Genomic DNA, 13117 nt, shown 5'->3' with positions numbered 1-13117 from the left:
TCATGCAATTTTGACTTTTGATCGAACCATTGTTTCCTCCAATCTATGGGGCTGATGTGATTTCCCCTTATGGCAACAAACACATTCTGTAATGCAACAGTGACTCAAACCTGGTTGACATACAGTATTTGAACTGATGTAAGAGATTTGTATTGCACATGAGTAATTGAGTTATGGAGTATTTTTAAAAAATATTTCAAGGAAAGACAGAAGAACGAAAATCAGTTAACAATGCTTTTCTTGCAGTGATGGAGCAGGGAAATTGGTACAAACGTTGGTTAGGTCGTTGTGCTTGTTAGCTTATTAGATAAAAGCCACTGTTTCAGTGTGTAATGATGAGTCAACTGACGTCACCTTAGCTCTTGGATGAAACAAGGCAGGTGAGGTCAGTGAGGTCAGCAGTAGCAGGAGAGCAGTAAAGTATACAGGGTTAAAGCAGGTTAAACAAAATTCACTCAGCCTTTGCCGGTGGGCTGGATCCAGCCTGTTTGGTGGGATAAGAATAGATGATGTAGTGCCTCAGACACAGGATAATGAAACAGCCAATGCCATTTGATTTTCCGTCAGTGATCCAGCGCACAACCAGCCTACGCGAAAGCCACCAGGAGCGCGTTAAGCCGCTGCAGTGCGGGACGCTGAGAAACGTGTGTACACAGTTGCAGTGTACAGCCTGCTCTGCTCTTCGTAATCCACGCTGTCGTTAAGGGGGCGGGCTTCGTTTCAGTTCGTTGTCGCGCATCTCTCGTGTGTCGCTGTGAGGGAGGAGGGAGAGAAAGAGGAGGGGGTCTCATCTCCGTCTCTCCGTTTCCGTCCTGCCCGTTTCTTCCGCCACCCCCAACCCTCCCTCCCGACCATCCGTTCACGCGCTGCAGCGAGGCTCAATGGCGGCGGCTCCGGAGGACGATGTGGACCGGCGGCCCATCCGGAGAGCGCGCTCCAAGAGCGACACCCCCTACCTCACCGAGACGAGACTATCATACTCGCTGCAGACAGGTAGGGCGCGCGACGGCCAGACGCGCGCGTGCATGTGTGTCTTTCGTGTGTGTGTGTGTGTGTGTGTGTGTGTGTGTGTGTGCGCGCGCGAGCATGCATGACAGATGACTTTTCTCGTGCCGAGAAGGCTGAAAGGCAGTTCCTGATACCTAATGGCACTGTGCACGAGCTCACGGCTTCAAATCTGGCTGCAGGGGGAAAAGGCGCTGTTGGCCACAGAGCCGTGCACGAGCACCCCTGACTGACTCAGTTCGTGCCGTGTGTCCCCGCAAACAGCGTGACTCACGGGTTTCACGATAAACGTCTCGAGGAACGTTTTACACCGCCCGCCGCGTCGTCACACGCGCGCGAAACTGCGCAGAGGGCAACTCGGTGGAAGTTAACGGCGTTTTATGACACCGATACATCGCGGCCACGTTAACGTCAGCTAACATAGGCTTCCCCAGGATGCTGTCAAAGCCACTGCGGAATTTTAGTGTAAAGAAACAACAGCACGCTGGCTATAGCGCGCGTGATCGCTGGTGTCTTCCAGTGCGTATTCTTCAGTGTGTTACTACAGCCAGTGTCCTATACACGCAGAAACGGTCCGTCCTCAACCCCACATCTGATTAAAACCACGCAGGCAGACCAGGCACGTGCGCCCACTTGCTTGTGTTGCAGAAAAAATGATACAATCATGAAACGCCTGGAGGCCTGATTGTAATCAGTGTTGCTATAGTAACTTGCTCCACACCCGCCACCACGCGTGCTGTTTGATGACGCCGTCGTTGTCGTCTCGTGACGGGTTGTGCTAGAACGCTCTCGTGCCAGAATTGGAGCTGTCCGTGGAACTGAAGTGCTGAAACTGAAACTGTCTGCAGGCAGTTGTGTTCGAAAGGCCATTGGTTGCAGTGCACTCACAGTGACAATGCAGATACTTGGAAATACTCCTTTACAATCCTTGTGGCTGTAGGCTTGCTCTCCAACCACTTATTTCTTCTTATGTCATTCTCTCTCTCTCTCGCTTTAGAGCGTGCCACACCCATTCAGCTTGTTAATGCTTGTATGTGTCTGTATGTCCAAACCTAGGTGCACATTATGCTACATCCCTATATATACATTTAATTGAAAATGCTTTAAAGCCAACATATCAAATTTTGTTTTTTTGAAAAATATATGCCCATTTTGAATTTGATGCCAGAAACACATTCCAAAAAAGTTGGCACGGTCCAACAAAAGGCTGGTAAAGTTGTGTAATGCTTAAAAAACACCTGGTGGTTAATTGCCAACAGGTCAGTAGCATGACTGGGTAAAAAAAAGTCTTTCAGAAGTATAAGAAGATGAGAAAGGGTTCACCACTCTGTGAAAGACAGCACAGGCAAATGGTGCAATAATTCAAGAATAACGTTTCTCAACTTAAAATAGCAAGTAACTTTTGTTTTTCATCATCTACAGTACATAATATCATTAAAAGATTCAGGGAATCCAGAGAAATTTCTGTGTGCAAGGGACAAGGCCATGGCCGTGATCTTTGGGCCTTCAGATGACAGTGCATTAAAAACTGACATGATTCTGTAGTGGGAATCAATGCTTGGGTTCAGAAAGACTTCTGAAAAACACTGTCTACAAAAACAGTTCAGTGCTGCATCCTCAAATGTTAATATAAACTCTTAATGCAAAGAACCATATATAAACAGGATCCAGAAGTTCCGCCATCTTCTCTGCGCCCAAGCTTATTTAAAATGGACTAAGGGGACAAGGAAAAGTGTCCTGTGGTCCGACAAACCAACTTTGAAATTCTTTTTGGAAAACATGGACAGTGTGCTCCAGGCTAAAGACCACTCAGCTATCAAGTGCACAGTTTAAAAGCCAGTATTCGTGATGGTATGGTGTGCATTAGTGCACATTGCATGGGTGACATGCACATCTGTGAAGGCAGCATTAATGCTGAATGATATATGTACAGGTTTTGGCTACATATGCTGCCATCCAGATGATGGCTTTTTCAAGGAAGTCCTTCATTGTTTCAGCAAGACAGGGTCAAACTACATTCTGCACGTATTACAACAGCATGGCTCTGCATTAAAAGAGTCTGGGTGCTAAACTGACCTGCCTGCAGTCCAGACCTGTCACCACTGAAAACAACTGGCATGTTATAAAATAAAAAATATGACAAAGGAGATGCCAAACTGTCAAGCAGCTGAAATCCTATGTTAAACAAAAATGTGAAAACATTTCACTTTCAAAACTACAGCAGTTGGTCTCCTTACTTCCCAAACACTTACAGATTGTTGGTAAAAGAGGTGATGAATCACAGTAGTAAACTTTTTTGGAACAAGTTATTGCCATCAAATTCAAAGCGGGCATATGTTTTTCAAAAAACAATAACATTTCTCAGTTTCAACATTTGATATGTTGTTTGTACTATTTTCAATTAAATATATGGTTTAAATGATTTACACATGATTGAATTTTATTTTTATGTACATTTTGCAAAGTGTCCCAACCTTTTGGAAATGGGGTTGTATAATATATATTTGGCATTGCAAAACGTAGCAGCTGCAAATAAGGCTAAAGCCACAATGCTCAATGGCAAGCATCAACTAGCTTGAGCAACTAACTGAGACTGCATTCTGTGGATTGTAGATCAATATATGGACCAAAATATCTTTGGGATGCGTTGGAATGATTTTTGTGATCCCGAACTAATTACTAAACATCAGCAAAACAAAAACAAAACAAAAAAGTCTCAAAATGGAAACTTCAAAGGAGAGGAAACATTCTTAACTTATAAAATCCTCATTACGAACTAAAGCTTACTATTGAGCGACTACAGGGACTTCAGTACAAACTGGTTGATCTGTTCTTTGGTTACAGAAGTGTATAAAACTTTAGGCCTGCCAGCAGGCCCTAATCATTTAAGGGGTTAACGTAAAGAGATTCCAAGTAAATCTGGAACACCTCTATTGCATTATTCATCATGAATAATCTGGCTCCCATGACCCAGAAGAATAAGCAGTTTAGAAAATGTAAGTGTGTGTGTGCAGGTGCTAACGCAAGCAAGTTTCCAGTTAACAGGTTTATATGTTTTTTATTATTATTATTATTATTATCATTATTATTGGCCAAAGACATGCAATTAGGCCAATTGGACATGCTTGATTGCCCCTAGGCGTGAGTTTGTGTGTGAATGTGTAGTCTGTCTGCCCTGCGATGGACTGGCGACCTGTCCAGGGTGTATCCTGCCTTCCGCCCAATGACCGCTGGGATAGGCTCCTGAGGGTGAAGCGGCTTAGAAAATGTGTGTGTGTGTGTATTATTATCGGGAAAACATGGCCTCTTTGGCTTTTAAATCAATTTCCTCTTGTCTATCAGCTTGCTCCAAAGACTTATTTGCAGTTAAATTTGTCTTCTCATTCTCTCCTCTTCTTTACTTTTGACAGACTTTACTTTTAGCTCAAATGATCTGATCCTTAAATTAAATTCTGCCTACACAATTGGACAAGCTCCTCTGTTATATTTCTATGCAAATTAGCATAGCAGTAATATTAAATGTCTTAGCACATAACCAAGAATTAATTAATTGGGTTACAGTGTCATAAGTATAGGACCAATGCATTATGACAGCACTTGTCTCTTTCTTGTTATTTTTAAGGTGTCAGATATTAGTGACATCACTGCCAGTATAACCAACGAAAGTGTTAAAAATGATGTTTTCTTTAGAAAGAGGAGGTATAAAGAATCAGAGAGAGATGTTACTCATCAGTCTTTTCTACCATTGCCAACTGATACACATGCATAGACACACACACACACACACACACACACCCTGCAGGCTGAGCTGTTCTGCCACAATGAATTTAGTCCAGTGCTTTGGAAACCACAAACTATGCCCCCACAGTGGAGAAAGAGATTATGTCATCATCTCATTTGGGTGTGTTTAATAATTATTTTTGTCCGGTAGAAGCTACAGAGATAAGATGTGAGTACATAACCATCCGGGCCATCTGTGTGTGTGCATCTTTGTTTTTGTACATTTTATGGACGCAAATACCCTGACTATGGTGAAAAAAAGGAAAACAAAAGCAGAGCTTACCTCCAGTGATGAGCAAAATGGTCTTGACTTTGTGAATTTTTTAAATGCAAGGGCAACTGCCTATGTATAGTAAGAGTTTTTTAGTCTAACCTTAAACCTTGCGTCCAGGTTTGCCATTTTTTTATACACACACACACACACACACACACACACACACACACACACACACACACACACATATATGTATTTGTTATTTATATTATTATATAATGTTATGTAGTTTTTTTACACAATGTCCGGGCATGGGGCCAAATATTAATGTTATTCATACGATGACAAGATGTGGGAATTTGTAATAATAAAAAAAACTCCATTTATTTAATTTCCATTCAAATGAATCTTAATTACAAGTTATTCATTTTTCAGCATCAAGGTGAAAAAAGCTGAAAATGTATTTATTAGAAAATGATATTACAAAAACCCTTAACAACTAATATACAATCTTTTTTCAGTTTAGTGTATCCATCCTTAGCCTTTATCACAGTTCTAATTCTTTTTGGGAGGCTTGCTTTACGTTTTTTCTGAAGAAATCTGCAGGGATATGTTTCCGTACTTCTTGTCTTCATTTTCTGCTTCTCAAAATCCAAGTAATCAAAATCCATAAATCCTCACTCCACATCTCATATATCCACTTTCTGGAGTAAATGCTCTTCATTTTTTGACTATTTCCTTTTCTAAGTAACAGCTTTCTGACAGTTATACATCCTTTCAGATCCATAGTTGTCTCTCAACAGTGGACAGAAACACCTTTTTTTCAGATCTAAAGCAAGAGTGGAGTTTCACTTTCTAGTCACTTTCTAGTTCCTTATGCAAATGGACTACCTTATATCTGATCTCCTCAGAATATATCTGATCTCCTTGAAATATAAATAACTATATATTTAATAGCTGTTTCGACTAAAAATGTAATAAAAAATGAAAGACAGTCGAATGCCTCTGTGTCTATGTGGGCACCCATGTCTTTATCCTTTGAGAGGGTATTAGAAATGTTTTTTTTATAGATTTGTCAATGGTAGATCAATATTTAGTACTATGCTTGGTGTTGCATTGCAAGTAGTTTGTGTGTGTGTGTGTGTGTGTGTGTGTGTGTGTGTGTGTGTGTTGAGGCCAAAGAGGACAGACAGTCTCAGGCAGGAGTTCTGATACACACACAGAGAGAGCTTGCAGGAAGCCTCTGTTCATACTGAGCCCTGCATCTGTGTGTGCAAAAGAGAGAGAGAGAGATAATCCAGGATGGTGTGTGTAATTTGCATGTGTGTGTATGTGTGGTTGAGTGCGTGTGTGCCAGAGATATGCTAAAGGGGGGCTAATCACTGGTTCACACTGTGTGCATGTATGTGTGTGTGTGTGTGTGTGTGTGTGTGTGAGACGGGTGTTACATAAGAATGTGGATTATACAGTAGATGATTGTTATTGTGCCAAGCTTGAAACATTTACTTGCATTCAAATATATCAGGCCAATAATCCCTCACTTCTGAGTGTTGTGTGACAGAGCAGCCATATTGCTATTGTGTTTTTTTAATTCATACCATGCACCACAAAATGATTTTTAGTGAATAATAATAATTTATGCCATGATAAGAGGAATAACTATTAATTGCTGGCTTAAAGTTGCTATATTTTCTTATTATTGAGAGAATGTTATATTATTAAGTATTAATTGTGAAAGTTATATAATAAATAAGCATTCATGCAAAAGCAGTCATGTAAACTACCGTATCCTATGCATTAAAATGTGCACTCTATGCCCTTAAAGCACAGTGTACAGGGTATAATTATAAACACAGAAAGCACCTCGGTTCTTAAGCATCAGAAGGCTTTAAGACTGCAGACGAGGATTTAGCTGAATAACAGGGCTGCATGCCATTAATGATTTTTTATGAAATCTGATCTGTCCTAATCCAACAATAAAAAAAGAAGTGCTGCACTGCACTATTTTCATGACTATTTTGAAAGCTTTAGACCAAGTACCATGTGATGGTATAAAAAACAAAAATGTTTTGGTTGACATTAAAAGTTATTCTGGGTTGCATCTTGAGACATAGATATGGTGCTGCACCTGAGGCACATCTTATTTCCATTGTTTCTGTTTTTGAAATGCTCATTGCCTGGAATCCTGCACTGTTCCTATGTACTGGTCATCAACAAGGATGACATATATTTTCCCCTTGAATACTAAGCTTTACTAAAATATCATCAGTGGAGGCACACTTCTGAATCATAAACATATTCAGGGGGAGCATTCAATGTATTTAGAAGTAAGCTGCTGCAATATTATCTACACAAAATGACACTTTATACTGGTTCAAACAGGCTGTGGATTGTAATGGGAGAGTGCCATCTGTTGGGGGTTTGGGGAGAGGGGAGAGGGGAGACGGGAGAGGAGAGAGAGAGAGAGAGAGAGAGAGAGAGAGAGAGAGTGAGAGAGAGAGAGAGAGAGAGAGAGAGAGAGAGAGCGCTTTAGACAACAGTCCATAGATGTGCTTGACACAGTTTTCTACTTATTGCTGGTCTAGTCAATCTTTCATTTTGTTCTGGAGCTATGAGGCCACAAAATACCTAAGAAGTAATGAAAGCTGGAAATAGAGTGTTTTTTGCCACGTTATGTTACTGTATGTACATATTATTAGTTATGTACAGCCGTTTCCAAAAGAGTTGGTGTGCAAAATGCAAATAATTTAAACCCTGTATTTACATGAAACATGTACAAAGATAACATATTAACTGTTGAAACTGAGAAATGTTATTGTTTTTTGAGAAATATATACTGATTAAATTTTTTTGCAATCTTTTAAAAGGTTGGGACAGGGGCATGTTTACCACTGTGTTGCATCACCTTTTTTATCAAAACTCTGTTTGGAAACTAAGAAAACCAATTGTGGTAGTTTTGAAAGTAAAATGTTTTCCCATTCTTGCTTGATACAGAATTTCAGATGCTCAACACTTCAGGGTCTCTCTCTTTTGTCATATTTTTCATTTCATAATATGCCAAATGTTTTCAGTAGGTGATAGGTCTGGACCACAGGAACCATGCTGTAAAACGTGCAGACTGTGGTTTGGCACTGTCTTGCGGAAATAATCAAGGCCTTTCCTGAAAAAGACATCATCATTTTCCAGAAAGAATTTTAAGTTTTGATGGACGCTTTTCCACTTCACCTCAGTCCATCTTTAAAGAAGCCTAGAGAAAGCAGTGGAGTTTCTAGATCCTGTTTATATAGCTTTTTTTTTTTTTTTTAACCCCTTAACATTTTAGGTTAATTTCATACAAAGGCTTATTATCCAGTAACTATATGGACTTCAATGCAAATTAATAGAGCTATAGTTATAAAAGTGTGTAATAAAAATGTAGGCCTGCTGGAAGGTCCATGGCTTTTTAAGGGTAGACTTGCATTTGTAGATGGAGTGACAAGCTGTGTTTACAGACAGTGATTTTCAGGTGTGTTCCTGAACCCATGCAGTGAAAGTCTTCATAACAGTATTTGTACTGCGATATTAACCTGCGTATTATATAGCATCGAATAGAAAAGAAAACCTGCGGTATCGCCTAACCCTAACTCCAGGCCTCAGCTCTTCGTTTAGACCTTTTAAGAGGCTAAGCTAATGAAGTGCCACACAGTTGTTACAAATCATACAATTAGCCTAGCACAAAATGTATTTCAAAGGCATACACACAAAGAGAACACGGATGGTTGGATGGATGTTTACTTAAATATTTACTCCTTCAGTATTTATTTTGATTCGAAAGCGAAGTTGTGTGACTAATACACGAGCTCTGTTGGACCAACAGTACCACATAAATATTTTCTAAAGATACTGTCGTAAGCCTGGGGTTGTAGTACAAAACTGAGCTGGATCACAGGAGAGGAGGGCAGTTTCACTTCAGTATGACCGAAGGTTCTCTGACTTCATTCCGCTCGTAAACTCCAGTCCGGGTCTTAAGCACGGCATACAGCTCAACGTCACTATGATGATTTCGAAAGGCTGCTAGTGATGCTACCGTTATACAGGCACCGCTGTATACAAACATATTTAACGTTAAAGAAAATTAATCCGCGAATAATAATGATAAAGTCTCTAGATCTAGAATTATGAGACTGTGCTGATGGCGTCAACACGGAGCTGGATTTGAAAGAAAGTAAAACGAGAAACGTGCCTCATATCAGAGGGCGTGTGAGTGTGTATATACCCTACTCCATCGCACGCAGGTGGGCCATTTTCGTGGCTGACGTCGGAGGTTCAGCCGCTGGGACGAGCGGGCGGATCTTCGGGATGGAGCGCGGGGTACTGCCCCGCTGCCTCTCCGCTCGGTCTCTGGCAGCGGCTGCACGTTTTTAGACCTAGATCTGGGGCACAGAGTTCCGTTAACGGCCTCCATGGCGTCCCGGCTCGCAGCCCGAGCTCGAGAGGAGCCATCTTCTGCGCTCATGTCGTCGGAGAAGCCGCGTAAACGGAGAGCGTTCAGCGTGGCGCGAGCGCGGCTGCCGCAGCCTGCGGCGCCCAATAACAACAACACGCCCTTCATGATCTCCGGACAGATCAAGCACATGTGCAGCAACTGCAGCCGAGGGGACGGTGAGTGTCCACAGAGCTGAGCTTTTAGTTAGCGGCTGGGAAAAATAGCTGTGTTTGCATGGCCATCGTATCATGTGAAGCTGTTGACTATTAAGCGTTTAGGTATGATCCCGTTTTTCTTAAGGTGTGCTTTAACTGGTGCAACGTTTAATTCAGCATATTTTTGTAGGCCAAGGTGTTTGTTGTGTTGGCTGTGTGTGGGTTCTGATAGTCTTCGAATGGTTAAGGTAGTGCAGGCTTGTTGAGACGGAATATTTCTAAGTAGCTTTCATTGAATCGTGTTTCTTCTTAGCTCAGTGAAACGTTTCGTTGCTAGGTTCGGTCTCCATGAAGACCGAGCAGAAGAGTTTGGGTGCGCTGCACTGAATTCCTCGTTTGTCCATGTAGTTTTACAGCCTACTGTCTGTTTTTTTCCATTTGGGAACGTCTGACAGAGGCGTTTAGCAGAACTTTTCCAAGTGGAAATTTCATCATCTTTATTAACAGGCTGCATTTGTGAGGACTTGGAATATTTAGTTCTGTGTAACGTTAGTCTAGTGTCTACGGGCCTCTCAGCCTCTTTGAATATGCAGAAACACTTATTCCTATAAATTCATGGTTTGTATTGAAAAGCAGGACACAAAATAATGTGGATCAAATGTAACACATTTTATGCAGTTAAAGAAGTTCAAGTAAAACATGCTCTAAATTATGTTCTTATATTCCCATAGCAACGTCATCTGTGAATTTGAAAGGATTCACCTTGAAGAATCTATAAAGAGTCCGAACAGAGTCTATAAGGAATCTAGAAGTACCTGTAACATAGATTTTTTTAATGTGTTTTTTGATTGCGGAGTTGCTCAAATCACAGAATTTCCTCCTGTATCATTTTAATCACTGTTTTGATGGCTGTAGTATGCACCATTTTTGAAGCATGTAAATAGCTCAAAGTGAGAGCTAGCCCAGCTAAAGAACAGCTTCCACACAGTGGGGTTAGTTGTAATGTAGTGTTGCAACTAAGACCCCTAAAATAAACAATGGGAGAAGTACATATCCCCCACACAAATTCAAAGCAGTAATTTTTTAACCACAAGTTCATCAAAAAATGTACCATAGATGTAATGTAAATAAAATGCATCATATTGTGCTGATATATTTTGTTTTGTCACTAATCAAATTGACTTTGATGACTATGTTTTTCTCCATTTAGGTTGGAAACCTCATCTGGTTTAAACAACTTAGATTCGCACTTAATTATTTTTGTTTTGCACTGATTCATCAGACTTTGTAGAGACTTCTGGCCCCTCCATCTGTTTTAATTAACCCTGCCTTGGGGTTGTAACTTTTCCTCTTATTGTTTATATTTTCATTTGTAATGAACATGCATAGTCTACTTACATAATTATTAATATTGTAAACATTTTTAAGCTAGAAGCAAAATGTGACGGTCAGGCTCACCAGGTTTTTACTGAGTTCTCTTTGAATACTAATTACAATGTGCCTGCAATCGTCAGGTCCCGCTCAGGAAAGGGGTCTAAACGCAATCACCATTAGAAAATGTTGCACGCAATTACACATATCGACCCCAAGGAGGACACCAAAGGTCCCCAAAACTTACATTGTGTAGCAGTTAGTAAAATTCTAGATCTTCTGTGACTTAATCTGGAGTGCTTAAATTTTTACATTTTTTAGTGTTCTTTAAAGTGTGTAGGGCAGGACTGCCTTCTGTGCGCTTTAGAATATTTTTGAACTTTTTGTAATGACGTCTTCTGTAAGTTTGCTCTTGCACATTAGCCATTTTATTGATGAATTTATTTATCCTCTTTATAGCAGAGGGGGCTGAGCGACTGGCTGCAATGCGCTCTGATTCACTGGTGCCAGGCACCCACACTCCGCCCATTCGGAGGAGGAGTAAGCTAGCAACCCTGGGGCGACTCTTCAAGCCATGGAAATGGAGGAAGAAGAAGAGTGACAAGTTCAAACAGACATCTGCAGGTACACACAAGCACACACACTCACACTCACATACTCACACACACACACATTCCTATGCCACAAATAGCAGATGAAGATCCTTACTCTCTGTTGGCATCTGCTAATGTGTGACAGATGGCTGTTGTCATTTCTTTAGTCTTGGAGAGAAAGATGTCCACACGGCAGAGCAGAGAGGAACTGATAAAAAGAGGCGTCTTAAAGGAGGTTAATGAAAAAGGTAGACACTTTTACATATCGCCACAAAGAACATCATATGATAATAGTGATAAGTTGAAATACTAAACAGAAAATCTAATTAGCATGATGAATATTTTTCTCAGCTGTTTTATGGTCAGTTATGTGGTTTTCTCTTGTTCTCTCTCTCTTGTTTTAGAGGAGGTAACAGTAGACGGTGGTCATGTTTGTGTGCCTGATTTGGACAGACTCACAGTCATTAGTCCTGTATCTGAGACCCAGGAGGTCAGTGGGACTGGAACAGGTATTCAGCCCATCAGATATTCACCCATCAAATGCCTGCCGAGCCAACTCTGTATTTTTTTTTATTACCTGATATATTAAATCCTACTCCTGTTTTTGTCTTGTATTGGTCCAGAAACTCAGTTGCTAGGGGAAACAGGGGTGTGTCTTACAGGCCACACCTCCAAGCCATCTCCAGCCACACCCCCTGTGAAGCCCATGCCATTGCCAAGTGACATTTTGGACGTGCCACATACCAAACCAGCAGTGCTGAAGCAGCCACCTGCCTTACCTCCTAAACCATACAGCAGAATACCCAACCATTTAACAGGTACACATATAAACGCACACACATTTTTAGGGTCATTTCCATCTCTCTCCTCCTGATGCACACACATATTGTCTTAAAGGGTCTAAATAATGAAAAATATTTTCTTTTTTTTTTTTTTTAATAAAGGGGTTTGATTTAATATAAACATAAGCCTTGGGGTGTTCATTGATATTATCAAATATTTTGATCATTTATAAATGCTAATATTACGTAAATACATTTTCTTTTTATTTCACATGCTATGATGCTTCATCTTAATTTAACAGTTCCTTATGCAGTCATTCTAACACATACAAATAAAACAAAAAAAAAAACTCCAGAATAAAGAGTGTCAAATGAACAAGCTTGTCAGGGAGAGGGCAATATTTTGGCTTCCAGCCAAACAAATGTGAAGAGCCACTGTTACAGTGGTGCTTGAAACTTTGTGAACCCTTTAGAATTTTCTATATGTCTGCATAAATATGACCTAAAACATCATCAGATTTTCCTAAAATTTTCCTAATAGTCCTAAAAGTAGATAAAGAGAACCCAGTTAAACAAATGACACAAACATATTATACTTGGTCATTTGTTTATTGAGGAAAATGATCCAATATTACATATTTGTGAGTGGCAAAAGTATGTGAACCTTTGCTTTCAGTATCTGGTGTGACCCCCTGTGCAGCAATAACTGCAACTAAATGTTTCTGGTAACTTGATCAGTCCTGCACACCAGC

At 40.6% G+C, this 13117-nt stretch overlaps 1 protein-coding gene across 5 annotated transcripts in view; it reads left to right on the top strand.

Annotated features, from left to right (window-relative positions):
* The first annotated feature begins 555 nt into the window (after positions 1–555).
* The window catches only part of phactr1 (phosphatase and actin regulator 1), a 21552-nt gene continuing 8990 nt past the window's right edge, over positions 556–13117 (top strand). The window contains exons 1-5 of one of the 5 annotated variants that reach the window (XM_017723765.2): positions 556–993; positions 11450–11614; positions 11751–11831; positions 11988–12092; positions 12201–12401. In XM_017723765.2, the coding sequence (XP_017579254.1) occupies positions 882–993; positions 11450–11614; positions 11751–11831; positions 11988–12092; positions 12201–12401 (664 nt within the window). In that variant the 5' untranslated portion in view covers positions 556–881. Of the gene's footprint in view, positions 994–9033; positions 9641–11449; positions 11615–11728; positions 11832–11987; positions 12093–12200; positions 12402–13117 lie in introns of those variants that run through there. The other 4 variants (XM_017723763.2, XM_017723762.2, XM_017723764.2 and 1 more) reach the window with 4 other exon arrangements.

This window comes from Pygocentrus nattereri, chromosome 4, assembly GCF_015220715.1.
Source record: "Pygocentrus nattereri isolate fPygNat1 chromosome 4, fPygNat1.pri, whole genome shotgun sequence".
Taxonomy (NCBI): Eukaryota; Metazoa; Chordata; class Actinopteri; order Characiformes; family Serrasalmidae; genus Pygocentrus; species Pygocentrus nattereri.
This window is presented reverse-complemented; position numbering and strand designations above follow the sequence as displayed.